The sequence below is a fragment of the Macaca fascicularis genome, chromosome 17 (assembly GCF_037993035.2).
Source record: "Macaca fascicularis isolate 582-1 chromosome 17, T2T-MFA8v1.1".
In the NCBI taxonomy this organism is placed as follows: domain Eukaryota; kingdom Metazoa; phylum Chordata; class Mammalia; order Primates; family Cercopithecidae; genus Macaca; species Macaca fascicularis.
In genome coordinates this window covers 68664876-68682523 of record NC_088391.1, presented here as the reverse complement: position 1 = coordinate 68682523, position 17648 = coordinate 68664876, and the positions used below count along the sequence as shown (strand labels likewise).

The window sequence follows — 17648 nt, the reverse complement described above, 5'->3', positions numbered from 1 at the left end:
AAAAAAATACAAAAATTAACTAAGTGTGGTGGTTCACACCTGTAGTCCCAGCTACTTGGGGGATGAGGTGGGAGGATCCCTTGAGCCCTGGAGGTCAGGACTGCAGTGAGCTGAGATCAAGCTACTGCACTCCAGCCTGGGTGACAGAATGAGACCCTGTCTTAAAAAAAGAGAAAAGTTTATAATGAATTCAAGCATTCCACATATATTAGAATTGACAGAAGTCTCAATATCTTATGAAAAAGATATATGTGTGTGTGTATATATGTATATATATATATCCATATGCCTCCATTTTAGAATTTTATGTTTGTTGAAATTTAGTAGAACCTTTAGATTTTTCCCTTTTTTCACCTATATTAATCATCCAGTATTGAAGAAAACCATGAGAAAAAAAAAAAACAAAGAAAAAAAGAATCTTTGAGGCTAAATATTTTGATCTTTATACATTTTCATTTTTCTTCCTGTGTGGTATACATTTCCTTTACCATATTAAAATATCATGGAATTAGGCACTTCATTGGTACATTCCTCTAGCATTTCTTGAACAATTCTGCCTTCACTTAATGATTGTCAAAAATCTTCTCAGGTTGTAACATCTCTAAAAAGGTGTGATATTAGAACCAGCAACACAGGTATGTAAAGTGCCTGGAACACAGTTGGTGCCCAGTGAGTAGAATTACAATGATGTCAAAACATTATTAATATGGGCGTACCTTTGATTTTCCCCCTTTTCCTACCCATCAAAGAAAGTCTGCATTGACAAGCCCAATTTCCCACTTCCTCTCACCTCTTAAAGGATAAATATAATTTTGTGCTAAATTTAAACCTAAGCCAATCTACTAAATCATGTGAAGAGAAAGAGAAGAGAAGGCCGGGGGCCTGTGGGGGTAGGGTATTGGAGTTGAAGTTAAGAGGAGTAGAAAAGGAAGGGGGATTTTAATAAGAGCGGATGTCGAGTATGTATTTGAATCCCCTTGACTGTCCTTTGAGAGGTATCTTATAAAAGATGAAATTCTTTTTAATTATGTTTCAGGAGTCAAACTACCCTTCTTGACTGTAGCAGTGTTATGGGACTGAACCCTGAGAATGTCTGGATTTACAAGGCTTACATTATTGACATGAAAGTTGTGTAGAAAATTATTAACATTGCTCAAACAGAGGTTTGGCCTTGCCCTAGACTCCTGGGAGATAACTTCTAAGGCCTTGGAATGTTCTACTTGCTAAGTGTGAGTTTGTTTACCTGGGGGCTTTGGACCATGGCAGATATTTTATGCTAACAATATGATTTATGTTGGGGCCTTTGGATCATACAGTATCAGTACCTCTGGAGAGGCTGCAGACGAAGGTCAGCCATGCAAGTGTTCAACCATGTCTACGAGACAAAATTCTAGTAAAAACTCTGGACGCCAAGGTTTGGATGAGCTTTCCCGGTTGCCCCTACGCAGTGCAGATTGTCACACATCATTACTGGGAGAAATAGAACCTGTCCACACAACCCCACTGAAGAGAACAACTGAAGCTCAACACTTAATGTCTCCTGAACACTGCCCTGTGCTCCTCTTCCCTTGGCTTATGTTAATCTGTATCCTTTGCCTGTGATAAACTGTGAATATAACAGCTTTTCTGAGTTTTCTTGGGGGGCCTCCCAAACTGATAGCTGTGTCAGAACTGAAGGTGGTCTTAGAGACCCCGGAACTCAGAAGTTGATGTCAGAAATGAGGGTGGTCTTGGGGACCAACAAACTTTGCAGAAGTGCATTGAGAATATATTTCTACACACAAATGTAAGATAAAAGTATTTATGAAAAAGCTTAAAAGTGAAAAGAGGAACCACATTCAGAGGAGAACAAGTCTAGAATTGTAGACCAACAAGCTGTACTTCCAGAGAAAATGTTAGAATACATAGTCAAAATAGCAAAATATGGAAAATGATATAATTTCTAAAGAAATAAATGATGATTTAATGTATTCTTTACAGTAGTGATAAATATAGTAAATTAAAATATTTATAGAATGGGTATAATGCATATTAACTTTAGTAAAATTTTTATTTAGTCCCAGGGTTTGATGTTTTAAAGCATCTTATGTTAAACAGCCTCCAAGAGGACTACAAATTTAACTAATTCAATAGTGACACATGCAGAGTACAAGAAGTAACTCACAAAAGAAGAAATCTATACAAATGCATGCTAGGACAGAACTTACTTTGCAAATGTATGGCATAAAATCCATCCAGACAAATAAAAACCACAAGTTAAGTAGGAGTTAGCAGCGTGTCACTGTAATTCTAAAAGTTAATAAAATACTGCATTATCCAAATAAGAGAATGGCATATAAGGCTAAGTCTGTCACTGTATTCTATTCTAGTGGGATAATTTTTAGATTATCATATTCATTTTAAAACTCCATATATAGTGAAAGAAATTTCAGCATGCTGGGTTCCAATCTTAGCTTTGCCACTAACAAACTGGCTATCTCATGGAAGCTATCAGAGTTTGGCCTTGCCCTAGAGCCCTGGGAGATAACTTCTAAGTCCTTGGAATGTCCTGTCTGCTAAATGTGGCTGTTTACCTGGGAAAGTCAGGTCCCCAACTCTCTTCATCTCCAGATCCTGTAAATTGAGGACATCAGGCCAGAATCATACTAAAATCACCACACAGATCTTAAATCCTTTGTTCAACAGGAAAAGACATTATTCAAAATCATTGGGAGGATTGAATCACAGTATATTTGTATGCAAAGAGATGTTTCACAGGAGGCTGTGGGCTACAACCTGCTGATGAGCTATCACAGGGGCCAGGTCAGAGGCCCTGGCTCACAGGAATCTATAGCTGATACTATTACCAGCTCCCATAGTCTTTCTTTAGTTGTAAGACCCTCATTTTACTAGGCATGTAGCTAGAAGCTACATTTCACAACCTCCGTTGGAGTTAGGTGTGAAATGGGATATAAGTGGCCAATTGGATGTGAGTGAAAGGAATAGGGCTGCTTCTTCATCACATCCATTATTTTTCTCATTGGGGCAATTACAGAGCTGGTGAGCTGGGATTATTTTGTTTTGTTTTGTTTTGTTTCCTTTTTTGAGACAGGGTCTCACTCTGTCGCCCAGGCTGCAGTGCAGTGGTACGATCTTGTCTCACTGCAACCTCTGACTCTTGAGTTCAAGTGATCCTTCCACCCCAGCCTGCCAAGTAGCCGGGACTACAGGCATGCACCACCACGCCCTGCTAATTTTTGTATTTTTTGTAGAGATGAGGTTTCGCTATGTTGTTCAGGCTGGTCTTCAACTCCTGTCCTCAAACAGTCTGCCCACCTTAGCCTCCCAAAGTGCTGGGGTTAGGCGTGAGCCACCACACTAGGCCTTCAGCTTTGATCATGAGATACTAGCGGACGGCAGTGTAACATGTGCTTGGGACACTTTCCTGGGCAGAACCTACTTTTGTTTTCAAGTGAGAAATATATATATATTTTAAAATTCTATCTTGTTTGAGCCACTGTATTTTAGAGGTTTTTGCTACATCACTTAGCTCTGCCCTAGTTTATATACAGATTGCTACTAGGAATCAGGTGCTATCAAACAGGAGCATAAAACACATGCTATTAGTTAATTGTCTTTGTAATAGGAATGAAGAAATAAATGTTGAAAACTAAAAGTTTATTGACCCTTCTTATGCTATGGCAAAATATTTGGCAAAGTTCTCACTTGCCTTAGCTACCTATGAAGCCCATGCTAGAAAAAGAGATTGGGAAAACCTAGAATATTTGTATATTTTAGCTGTTTCTTACTGAATGGTATGGATCAAATGTTTGTATCCTTCCAAAGTTTATATGTTGAAAACCTATTATCCAGTGTGATGGTATTTGGAGGTGGGGCCTTTGGGAGGTAATTAGATCATGAAGGTGGGACCCTCATGAATGAGATGGTGCCCTCATAAAAGAGGCTGCAGAGAGCTTCTTTGTTTTTCTATCATTTGAAGGCACAGCAAGTAGTTTCCATCTTTGAACCAGAAAGTAGGACCGCAGCAGAAACCAAATCTGCCGGCACCTTGATCTTAGACTTCGCAGCTTTCAAAACTGGGAGAAATAATGCTTTGCTGTTGATAAGCTACCCAGTTTATTGTATTTTGCTATCACAGCTCAAATGGACAAAGATGCTGCATTTGCCATGAGAGAGATGAAGTAAAGCAGAATTTAGTCAGTTCACAAGCACAGATGCCTACATGTTGCAGTTCAGTCCTGTCTGAGACCTGTAATCAAAATTGACATTTACAGAGCATTTCATTCAAATGTTATAGAATACACATTCTTTTCATCAGCACATGGAACATTCTCCAGAATAGACGCTATCTATATCTAAAACCATATTATTTCAATAAGTTCTGAAAAATATTCCATAAAATTCAACATCCCATTATGATCAAAATCCTAAAAAACTGGTTATAGAAGGGAAGATATCTCTTGTCAGCCCACAGCTAACATTATCCTGAATGGGAAAAAGTTCAAAGACTTTTCTCTAAGATCTGGAACAAGAAAAAGATACCTACTTTTACTACTCTTATTAAGCATAGTACTAGAACCCTGGACAGAGCAATCAGGCAAAAAAAAAAAAAAAGAAAAAAAAAAGGAAGGAAGGAAGAAAGAAAGAAAGAAGGAAAGAAAGAAAGAAAGAAAAGAAAAGAAAGACAGAAAGAAAGAAAGAAAGAAAGAAGAAAGAAAGAAAGAAAGAAAGAAAGAAAGAAGAAAGAAAGAAAGAAAGAAAGAAGAAAGAAAGAAAGAAAAGAAAGAAAGGGCATCCAAATTAAAAAGGAAAAAGTAAAATTAGCCTTGTTCACAGATTACAAGATCTTATATTTTAAAAATCCTAATGATTTAACCAAAAACTGGGTAGAACTGATAAATGAATTCAGTAAAATTGCAGGATGCAAAATCAACATACAAAAAACCAGTGACATTTATATACACCAACAGCAAACAATATGAAAAAGAAATCAAGAAAATAATTCCAATTACAGTAATGACAAAGAATGTAAAATACCTAGGAATTAACCAAAGAAGTGAAAGAGCTCTACAAGGAAAACTATAAAACATTGGTAAAAGAAATTGAAAAGGACACAAAATTTGGAAAGCTCTTCCATGATCAGGGATTAGAAGAATTAATACTGCTAAATTTGTATGTCAATACTACTCAAAGCAGTTTATAGATTCAATGTAATCCCTATCAAAATACCAAGGCCATTATTCACAGAAATAGAGAAAACAATCCTAAAATGTATATGGAACCACAGAAGACCCCAACTAACCCAGGAATAGCCAAAGCAATCCTGAGCAAAAGGAACAAAGCTGTAGGCATCACACTTCCTGACTTCAAAATATATTACAAAGCTATAATAACCAAATCAACTGGCATATAAACAGGCATATAGACCAATGGGACAGAATACAGAACCCAGCTACAAATCCACATATTTACAGCTAATTCATTTTCAACAAAGGCACCAAGAACAATGGGAAAGAATAGTCTCTTCAATAAATGGTGCTGGGAAAACTGAATATCCATATGAGGAAGAATGTAAGTAGATACCTATCTCTCACCATATACAAAATCGAATCAAAATAGATTAAAGACTTAAATCTAAGACATAAAATTATGAGAACAGAAGAAGAAAACATTGGGGAAATTCTCTGTAACATCGGTTGGGGCAAACATTTTTTGTGTAGGAACTCAAAAGCACAGGTGACATAAGCATAGTTAGATAAACGGGAGTAAACCAAGCTAAAAAGCTTCTGCACAGCAAAGGAAAGAGAACAAAGTGAAGAGACAACCCACAGAATGGGAGAAAGTATTTGCAAACTATCCAGCTGACAAGAGATTAATAACTAGACTATATAAGGAGCTCAAACAACTTAACAGGGAAAAAAACTAATAATCTGACTTAAAAATGGACTAAAGATCTGACAAATTTTCAAAAAAAAGACATACCAATGGTCAATAAGTATATGAAAAAATGTACAACATCACTAATCTTCAGAGAAATGCAAATTAAAACCACAATGTGATATCATCTCACCCCAGTTAAAGTGGCTTTTATAAAAAAAGACAGGGACCAATTGATTCTGCTGAGGATGTGGAGAAAGGGGAACCCTCTTACATTGTTGATGGGAATGTAAATTAGTACAGCCACTCTGGAAAACAGTATGGAGGTTCCTTAAAAATTTAAAAATAGAACTACTACATAATTCAGCAATTCCACTACTGGGTACATAGCCAAAAGTAAGGACATCAATATATTGAAGAGATATCTGCACTACCATGTTTACTGCAGCACTATTCAAAATAGCCAAAATATAGAATCAGCCTAAAAGCCTATCAATGAATGAATGGATAATGAAAATTATATATATATATATATATGATATTATTCAGATATAAAAAAGAATCAGATCTTGTCACTTGCAACAACATGAATAGACCTGGAGGTCATTATATTAAGTGAAATAAGCCAAGCGTGGAAAGACAAATATCACATGCTCTTACTCATAAGTGGGAGCTTAAAAAGTGGTTCTCATGAAGATAGATTGTATATTGGTGGTTACCAGAGGCCAGGAAAGGGTGGGCAGAAGGGGAGGATGAAGAGAGGTTGTTTAATGGATACAAATATACAGTTAGATAGAAGAAATGGTGTTTAATAGATCAGTAGGGTGACTATAATTAACAATAATCGGTCTTTGTACATTTCAAAAAGCTAGAAGAGAATAATCCAAATTTTCCTCACATACACAAAAGATAAATATTTATGATCAATACCCCAATTACCCTAATTTGATCTTTATAGGTTATATGAATATATCAAATTATCACATGTACCCTGAAAACATGTATATCTATTATCTGTCAGATATAGATAGATAGATAGATAGATAGATAGATAGATAGATAGATATAAATATAGATATAGATATAGATAGATATAGATGATATAGATATAGATATAGATATAGATAGACTGGGAGTCCAGTGATTGAGGATTTAACCAAGCTAGATTATATGGTTTTGATCTGTGCCCCCACCAAATCTCATGTTGAAATGTAATTCCCAGTGTTGGAGGTAGGGCCTGGTGGGAGGTGATTGGATCATGGGGGCAGTTTCTCATGAATGATTTAGCACCATCCCCCTTGGTGTTGTCTTCAAGATAGTGAGTTCTCATGAGATCTGGTTGTTTAAAAGTGTGTAGTACCTCCCCACTTTCTCTTTCTTGCTCCTGCTCCCACCATGTGAGCTGCCTCACTCCCTACTTACCTTCCTCCGTAATTGTAAGTTTCCTGAGGCCTTCCCGGAAGCTGAGCAGATGTAAGCATTATGCTTCCTGAATAGCCTATGGAACTGTGAGACAAACCTCTTTTCTTTATAAATTACCCAGCCTCAGGTATTTCTTTATGCCAGTGCAAGTATAGATTAATACACTAGGAAATCCAACTGCAGCTTTATGACAAAGAGCAAGAGATATCACTGTTTCTCAGAAACTCTTGCAGGGACTTCCATCCAGTGCTTTTCCTCAAACAGTGGGAATCAACTCACCTGCAAAGATCATTCAATTGAGGGAGAGAGGGATGAGCCAAGCATGGAAGCCAGTAAATAAAAGAGAAAAGTCTGCACATGGAAGAACTATGACCACCTAAGGCCTTTGCTAAGGTTGCCTTCATATGGAACTGACTAGTAGAAACAGATTAGAAGTCTATTACATTTTTGAGCAGATTGTACTGCTTAAAAATAAAACATAAACCAGACTTACAGAAGCTATGATAGTTTGCCATTCCCTCCTCTCACCCTGAAGTAACCTTTCTGTCCCTAAACCCACACCGGTAGAAAGCAGGCCATAAAAGCTGTGCAGCCACAAGGAGGCCAAACTCTCCAACGTCCACCTCAGGTGCGACCATGGAGGCAAGTGGGCAAGGGAGTTCCTCCCAGAGAGCAGAACCAGGTCAAACCCAGGAACTTAATACCAGAGGAAACTTTTCATAATTACTGGCTGGCAAAATTGTTAGCTAACACAGACCACAGACTGCTAATCTCCATCCTTCCCTTTTCTGAATGAGAGTTCTCATTGTGATTATCTTTACTCCACAGTGATCTATTGGACGCCCGGGAGGACAGATAACTCACATTTCAGTCTGTAGGTCTCTGGACTGGAAGAAGTCATATCAGCACCTGACAGAGGGCACTAGGGGTCAAGCAGAATCCCTAGCCTCTTAGCTGGATGGGTAATTGAATGGGATTTAGAGATGTCCTCCTTGAGGAGTGTTCTGTGTGTAGGAAGAAAGGTGGACTTGGGTACTTGAACAAGCAACTCTATAAACAGTTTTTTTTTTTTAATAGATGCTGCTCTTTATTTCCAATATTCATTCTGCTTTCTTCCTTTAATAATAGAAACTCCTTCAATGTAATGAAAACTCACAGCTAGAGACTACATTTCATTCTCTTGTGCAACTACACCTAGTCAAGTGTCCCAAGGTGTGTCAAATGAGATGTGAGTGGAAGTCATGTGCAACTTTTGTGTCACATCCTTAAAAAGGAAGATGGCTGCTCTCCACTCCCCCTTGCCTGGATGCTGGAAAGGGGAAGCAAAGCTGGAGAACCTGCTTTGACCTGGTATTGAAAGCAGCTTGCTAGGGGATGGTGGAGCAAGAAGACAGAAGGAACCAGCATCCCTGGATGACCTAGAAACAGAGCTGCTTGCCTTCTCTGGACCACAACCTAATTCTGGACTGTAATGTGGGGAGAAAAATAAATTTCTATGTGTTTGGAGCCACGGTCTTTCTGAATCTCATTGTTATAGAAGCTTAGCCTGTACTCTAACTAATACAATAGCTAACATTTGACAATGTTTACATGCCTAGCAATAGTGGAATGGCATAGAGGTTTTCGTAGTAATTTTTCAACTTGATTTATTTTAAAAACTGTATTTTATAGTAGTTCTTGACATACAAAAAAAATTGTGAAGATAGTATAGAGGTTCTGTATACCCCACACTCAGGTCGCCGTATTATTAACATCCGACATTAGTATTGTACATCTGTCATAATTAATAAACCCATTATAAACTCAAATCTATATTTTATTCAGATTTGTTTAGTTTTTACCTAATGTCTTTTTTTTTCCCATTCCAGGATCCCATTCAGGATACCATAGTACATTTAGTTGTCGTATCTCCTTAGCCTCTTCTTGGTTGTGACGGTTTCTCAGACTTTCTTGTTTTTCATAACCTTAATAATTTTGAGGAGTACTGGGCCCTCAGTTAACATATTTCTGATGTTTATCTCATGATTTGACTTGAGTTATGGGTTTCAAGGATATTTATATCATGATTAGACTGGAGTTATGCATTTCAAGGAAGAAGACTGCAGAGGTATAGGGCCACTTTTATCACATCATATTGAGGGTACATGCCAGTGACACAATTTATTACTGTTGATGTTAATCTTGATCACTTGGCTGAGGAAGTGTTTGTCAGGTTTCTCCACCATAAAGTTACTCATTTCACCCCTCTTTCCATACTGTGCTCTTTGGAAGGAAGTCACTATGCACAGCTGATACTTGAGGAGTGGAGTTATGTTCCATCTCCTTAAGAATGGAATAGCTAGATAAATTATTTGGAATTCTTCACATGGGAGATTTCTGTCTTCTCCTCCATTTAGTTATTTGTTCCATTATTTACTTACACCATCACAGCCTCATGGATATTTATTTTACACTTTGGATTATAATTCAATACTACATAATTTATTTTGTTGCTCAAATTTTTCCCAGGTTTGGCCATTGTGAGCGCTTTCAGTTGACTTCTCTATGTCCCTTTAACATATTCACATCATTTTGTGTGTGCATGTGTGTGTTTGAGCACTTCCTTATTTTCTGGCACTATACGATGCTCCAGGTTTATCTTATGTACATACTGCTGTAGTCCAAGAACCAGTCATATCGCCAAAGAGTGCCAGTTCCTTCTATGGGAGATAGTATGAGAAATCAAGACCTGAATGCAAGGTATGCTCACTGCTACTGGAGTTTCATTGCTTCTAGGCATTCTCATCTGAGATAGCAAGAAAAAATATATATGTATGGTAACTGATATAGATATTTATATACACATACCTACAAATGTTTCTATATATAACCATCTGCATCTGTATTAAACTATCATGAGTTCATACTGATAATTCCAACTCTTTTTCATTGCCACATGAATCATTCTAGCCAGCCTCCTTTGCTTGCTTATCTGTAACCATTAATTGCAACAGTGAAAAGCCTGGCTCCCACAATCTGCTGTCCATTTACTTAATTGTTCAATTCCAGGATACATGTATAGTGGTTTCAGAGTTGTTAACCCTTATGCCCATGGGAAAGAACTTTAACAACTAGAGTACAATGTCTGTATACAGTTGCTTTTGCATTTAGTCTTACAATCTTCACTCATTTTCAAAGTTACGTAGGTCAAGACCTTTTCCCCCTTTCCTCTTTAGTGATACTGTATCATACATTTGTAATACGATTAGACTCTTTTGTCACACTCTGCATTTCATGTTGAAATCCCCTGGCCCTGGCCTCCTAAATGATATTTTTAATTTGCCTACTACTAGAGTTCATTCTTTGTACTGTAAAGTTCTGTGGGTTTTGATAAAGGCATAGTGTCATATATTCATTATTAGAGTATCACACAGAATAGTTCTATTGCCCTAAGAAACTCCCTGTGCTTCACTTACTCAGCTCTCCATCTGTACCACCACCCCTAACACATACACACTTTACCTGAATCCCTGGCAATCATTGATCTGTCTACTGTCTCTATGTTTTTACCTTTTCTAGAATGTTATATAAATGAAACCATACAGTATGGAGTCTTTTTCAGACTTATATAAATGAAATAATACAGTATGGAGTCTTCATTCACTTAGCAATAGGCAGTTGAGATATATTCATGTTTCTATAGACTAAGTAGTTTATTCCTTTTCTTTGCTGAATATTATTCCATTGTATAGATATACCATAGTTTGTTGAGCTATTTCTTTATTGAAGGACAACTTGATTTCCTCCAGTTGTTTATGATTATAAATAAAATTGCTATAAATATCTATATACCGGTTTTTGTATGGATATAAGTTATCAGATCATTTGGGTAAAAACCTGGGAGCACAATTGCTGGATCATATTTTAAGACTATGTTTAGCTTTATAAGAAACTGCCAAACTGCTGTCTGAGGTGGGTATCTTAGTCCATTTGTGTTGCCATAAAGAAATATCTGAGGCTGGATAGTTAATAAAGAAAAAAGGTTTATTTGGCTTGCAATTCTGCTGGCTGGAAGATCGGACATCTGGTGAAAGCCTCAGGCTGCTTTCACTCATGGTAATAGATGAAGAGTAGCCAGTGTGTGAAAGATCTAATGCAAGAGAGAAAGGAATAAAAAGAGGCAGGAGGCACCAGGCTCTTTTTAACAAGCAGCTCTTGTGGGAACTAATAGAGTGAGACACAGTTATTACTGTGAGGATGACACCAAGCCATTCATAAAGGACTTTCCCCAATTACCCAAACACCTCCCATTAGGCCCCAGCTCCAACACTGGGGATCAAATTTTAACACAAGATTTAGATGGAACAACCATCCAAACTGCGGCAGTGGCTACACAATTTTGCATTCCTATAACGATGAATATGAGAGTTCCTATTGCTCTGAGTACTTGCTAACAACTGATATTATCAGTTTTTAGATTTTAGCCATTCTAATAGGCATATAGTAGTATCTCCTTGTTTCAATTTGCGTTTTCCTAGTGACAAATGTTGCTGGGCATCTTTCATATGCTTTTTTGACATCTGTATATCTTCTTTGGTGAGATGTCTGTTCAGGTCTTCTGCCCATTTTTTTTAACTAAGTTTTTTTTTTGTTTCCTTATGTTGAGTTTTAAGAATTATTTTTACATACTAGGGACAAGTTTCTAATCAGATATGTGTTTGCAAATAATTTCTTCCAGTCAATGGCTTATATTTTATTCTCTTAACAATGTCTTTCACAGAGCAGAAGTTTTTAATTTTAACAAAGTTCAACTTATATACAACCATTTTTTATAGAGCATGCTTTTGGTGATGTATCTAAGAACTCATGTTGCTTTTCTCCTGTATTATTCTAGAAGTTTTATAATTTCACATTTTACATTTAAGTCTATGATCCACTTTGAGTCAATCTTTGTGAAAGGTGTAAGGTCTGTGTGTAGGTGTTGTTTGTTTACGTTGTTTTTGCATTTGAGCATTCATTTTTCCAGCACCAGCACCATTTTTGAAGACTATTTCTTTCTCCATTGAATTGCCTTTGTGCCTTTGTCAAAAATCAGTTGACTAAATTTGTCTTAATATAATTTTAACCTGTTTGTGAAATCAATCATACTCAATAATATTTTAATGATACAAATCTAAAAGGCATACATGAATTCTACCAAATTTCAACATTCACTTAATGATGTATATCTTTAATGATCCATTATGAATTTATGATGACCAGACTCTTGCCTGCTTCTTCAACCTCATCTCTTCCTGCCCATTCCAGCCTAATTCCAGCCTCCTGGCAGTCTTTCTGTGTATTTAGTCTTTTCTAAGTCACACTGAAGTTTCACTGGACATAGGGCCTAAACACTTTCTTGTGGGAGACTTTCAATTTGGTTTGTCTTTATGAGCTGAAGAAACCCTAAAGCTCACAATCTTTCCTTTTGTCTTAGGAAAATATGTAAAATTCCTTCATTTTAGCTGTTAAGAAAGTTATACCAGGATCGAAAGTTTCTTTCTTCCAGATGCATTATTCATATTGCAACAAAGGAAAATCACACGTTTATAAAATTCCTATGAGAAGTCTCCTAAACGTGAAATGATGCTGCCTTACTGTTTAATGTTTCTATTTGGAAAACAGAAAGGGATATGATCCTTAGGGCCTTAGATGAGGAGAGGAAATGTCACACAGGATCCATTACTTTCCCTCAAGATGCAGGTTGGTTCAGATCTTACTCATCTCACCTTTAAAATAGTCATCAGAGCCTGCCTGGGCCCAGGTGAGCAACTTCAGCCTAAAGTCCAGGACTCAGCAGGCATGTGGGTAACTCATCATGGCAGAGAATTGAAAGCAGTCTGAGTAATATCTGATTTTTTTTCTTATGTGGTTCCCTGTGGAACCATGTAATAGAGGAAACTTACAAATCTTTTGACTGGTCTCTGTCTCCTGGCAGCTTTGAACTTCCATCTCATAACGTTTAAAGAAGCAAGGTTCAGTTTAGCCCAGACAAATGGCCTGATTTGGGCCAATTCTAAGACATCTTCTCCTGGATAGCTTTTTCCCAGGCTGATTCCTTCCCATCATCCAGATGATTTGAAATATTACCTCCTCACCTGACCACCTTATTTCTAAAACTACCCCTTCATCTAGTCACTGTATTTTACTCATTCATAAGTCTTATCAATTTCAGAATTATTGTGTTAATTTGTTTTCTGACTTTCAAACTCCTTCTCCACCTCCTGCTGGCTTTAGAATGTAAGTTTCATGAGGTCAGGAACCTTGATTGTTTGGGTTATTCCTGGGAACTAGAATGTAGGTCTTTTTTTAAGTTATTGAATAACAGAACAAATGAATAAATGAATGAACAATGATAGATGATAAACCATGCATTTTTTTCCAAGGAACCTAGAATAATTGGGCATTTAGACGTATTAATGAGAAGAATGCATCAAAGAGAATACGAAAATCCTTTCCAGAAGGCATTTACAAGGCAATGATGATGATCACTTTCCTCTCTTACAGTGAAAACAGTGAAATCACTACCTACCTCATGCATTTGAGTATTTCATTAATCTCTCAGAAAGCATACTTTTTTTTTCTTTTTTAGATGGAGTTTTGCTCTTTTCGTCCAGGTTGGAGTGCAATGGCACGATCTCGGCTCACCACAACCTCTGCCTCCCAGGTTCAAGCGATTCTCCTGACTCAGCCTCCCAAGTAGCTGGGATTACAGGCGTGCGCCACCACGCCCCTCCTAATTTTGTATTTTTTTTAGTAGAGACAGGGTTTCTCCATGTTGGTAAGGCTGGTCTCAAACTCCCAACCTCAGGTGATCCGCCCACCTTGGCCTCCCAAAGTGCTGGGATTACAGGCATGAGCTGCCATGCCCAGCCAGAAGCCACACTTTCTAAGCAGGACAAAGATCCAGTAAATAAGGGTCAAAATGGTGCCTCAACTTGTGTTGGGATAAAGTCAACATGCAATTCTAAAGTACATACAAAATATTCAACAACTCTTATGCATCTAATAAAAGATATCACCTAAGAACTGGGTAAGTAACAGGAATAGATTCATAGTCATGTGATGGTTGAGTTGGTGGAAACATTCGAAAGTCAATATTTTAAACCCCATAGTTTAAACAGTAGGGAATGTGTCCAAAAGGGAATATGGCTTGCCCACGTTATACACATATTTATAGGTGGCTCTGGGAACTGTTGAGCACTAGGGAGTAGTTGGAACTTTAATAGCAATTTATTTACATTGTATCAAAATAACCAGCAAATTCAGCAGTTAAAAAAAAAAAAAAAATCAACATCCTTGTTAGTTTGCCATGATGTAGACCCAACAGTCACTTGTTTTGGTAGAGCTCTTTATCAAGCTGAATGTTCCAAACACTCACAATTTTCCATCATAGTAAACAAGTCAGGGAATGCACAATAGTGATAGCTGGACCATCTCATCACTTATATCTAATAAGTTGAGTGATTGCAATCAAACCATTAAGATATACATATTACTTCTTGAATAAATTCTTATTTCTTAGCCTTATTAAAAGAGAGAATATCATTTTACATTACACTATTTCTGAGATTATTATATGTCTTTGACTTATTTAGAAGGACATTGTCATGATGAAGCTATTCATTCTCTTTTAGAGACATCTTTTTATTGGTGATAGAATTCAGGACCTAGTATCCTTAGATTTAGGCAATTGTGCCCAGGAAAAGTGTCAGTCATAACATAATTAATAGCCTGCAAAAAATGTGAGATCTTGTAAGTTGTTTTGGGAATCTGTCACTTCTATAGTGAAAATAAACTCAGACATAATGAAATGATCTTGATGAATCAGAAACATTTCTCTCTCCATTTCATGTCTATTCCATTTTTACAACAGCTTTTGGTTTGATTTAATACATTATTATAGGAGAGAGGGCCCATTAAACAGCTATAGAAAATGAGAAATGTGTTCCTTTTAGGTTTTTATACTTTTTAAATGATATTCAGATGATTTTAATTACTACAAAAGCATTGAGATGTTAATATACTTTAGATGAAAGGGAGGGATACTATTTCATCCATCCTTTTCTGCAGTGAATTTCAACTCTGAGAAAATTATTTCTTTTGATCACTCTGATAGCATATAATAAAAGAACAATAAAACATGTGGCTCAATTACCACTGCTTCTCATCAAGCATGAATTAATGAATATAAAATTATTATTAATTGTTTTTCCTGGCTCCCTCTTCATTGGACAACAATTTTACATTGCTGTATTTTGATAAGCATTTTGTGTTTAACACTTTGTGAACCAGGCTTTAAGAGGAACAGAGGCATGAAATTATTACACAGGAGAATAATTCTTTGAATGTATTAACATTTGGAAAACACATGATAATCTTTTAATCTCCCTAGTTTATCGCAGTTTTCCACAACTGCCTTAACTTCTCTAGAATTCTGCCCCTACTTCCATGTTCCATACATCTTTTTTCTAGAAACAGTTGCTATATGCACATAAAATGGTTTAAAAGTTCAATTTCCCAATGTTAATAATACTAGTTCCTCACATGATTATTACATGTTCAATTTCTTCAGAAAAGTTTCTTAAAAATAAAATATATAGCTTGAGTAGTTAAAAATAAGCTAAACAGTGCAACAGAGAATATAATAGATTGTGATCACTATCATTGACAAAATTAATGTTGGTGAATTATATTTACAAACACTTCACATAAAGATTCTATGTAACTGATAGTTCATTTTATTTTTATAAGCCTTTTGTAAATAGGTGCTATGTAATATGAGTATATATAACATGCTAAAGAACATATCCTTTTAGTCCATAACCATTACTTCTAATAGAGTATATGTATACCCAGATTTTCAAATGCATACAAAGAAAATTTAACAAATAATTACATGTAAGCTATACATGTCATATGATTTTACCTGTTACCCATCAATCTGTTTCTGTTTTTAAAACACAGTTTTCAAACACTATGTCTGTGATTAAACAATGACACTAAAGTTAAATTGTTTATATGTCCTACCTAGTTCAATAGGCTTAATAAACACATATGCATACATGTTTCCAAAGAGCAAACTAAAACCTGCTTTAGAATCAGAGAATTTGGGAAGCAAAAGGAACCTTAGAAATCATGTTATCCAATGCCCCTTATGTTACAAATAGTAGCACAGAGATCTGGAAAGTTTAGTGATTTTTGAGGTCTATAAACTTTTTATGTTAACATCTTTCTGCCCAAGTGTATAAGAAAAGTGTTGTTAGTATTTCTTTTGCAGAGGAAGGAAACATATCTTGCTTTCTTCACAGTTCTTCAGGATGTCAATGTCTATGAATCCGAATTCTTAGAGAATAAAAGGTGAGGAAATGAGAAACTTGGTTTAAATAGAAACCACTCACAGCCAGCATATGGAGCAGGGATGGACCTGGCTGGAGTGTAATGCTCACTGCCTATCAGAAGCATCATTCCTTTGACATTGGTATCTGGAACCATTTGAACTTTTTATTGCTAACTCTAACCAGAGACCAGATGGCTCTTTTTATGTGTGTGACCTTATTGAAGACAATTAGATTACTTATGCAATAACAGAATTATTAATTTTGTACAAGAGTTGATCTTCAATGTGAAAGCTTTTCTAGATTACATATTATTAAGATAAAACTTGTAACTTTTAATTCCTTAATGAGTGCTTTTCATCTTGATTTCCTTGTGCCAGAGTTATGGAATCCACTTTGCTGAAAATTAAAAGAAAAAAGACATGCAAATTCCGTACAAAAACAAGCTCATCATTAAAAATTTACAGACAATTATTCACCCAAAGGGCAGTGGTAGATTAAGGATTCCACTTTTCCTTCCACTTCTGAAATAATCACTATGGCTTTTGGTCATACTGTGTATATGATGTACCAGATGCCTGGTATGCATATTTATGAGATGTCTGAGAGTCATCTCCTGACAACTTATATGTACTATAAAACATGCAATGCCTATGGAGTACATACATATGGAGAAGACAGAAAAACTTCTGAGTCTTTTGGTAATCACACCCGCTAAGCCACATCATGAACTCTGGGAGAATAAAAATTTTAGAGCTACCACCATGCACATCAGGACCCATGATACAACATTAGATCATCATAAGATTACTAATTCAGGAAGAAAAGTGAGTATGAGAGCTCTCTGGGGGAAGCAGAACATAGAAGGCAAAGTATGAATATAATTAGGTATGTTCTTGTAATTGATTCTGCAGCCTGATGGAATGTGGGTTTCTGATATTTTTTCAGAGCATTTTCTAGATGTAGTCTCCCAGTAGCTCATTAATATCACAC

General features: G+C 36.4%; 1 protein-coding gene across 22 annotated transcripts in view; it reads right to left on the bottom strand.

Moving 5' to 3' along the window:
• Window positions 1-14531: 14531 nt before the first annotated feature.
• The window catches only part of SCEL (sciellin), a 111888-nt gene continuing 108771 nt past the window's right edge, over window positions 14532-17648 (bottom strand). For 19 of the 22 annotated variants that reach the window (XM_005586042.5, XM_005586043.5, XM_045376899.3 and 16 more), the window contains one exon: window positions 14532-17054. In XM_005586042.5, coding sequence (XP_005586099.3) covers window positions 17038-17054 — 17 coding nt within the window. In that variant the 3' untranslated portion in view covers window positions 14532-17037. The remainder of the gene's footprint in view (window positions 17055-17648) is intronic. The other 3 variants (XM_005586048.5, XM_005586049.5, XM_015439391.4) reach the window with 1 other exon arrangement.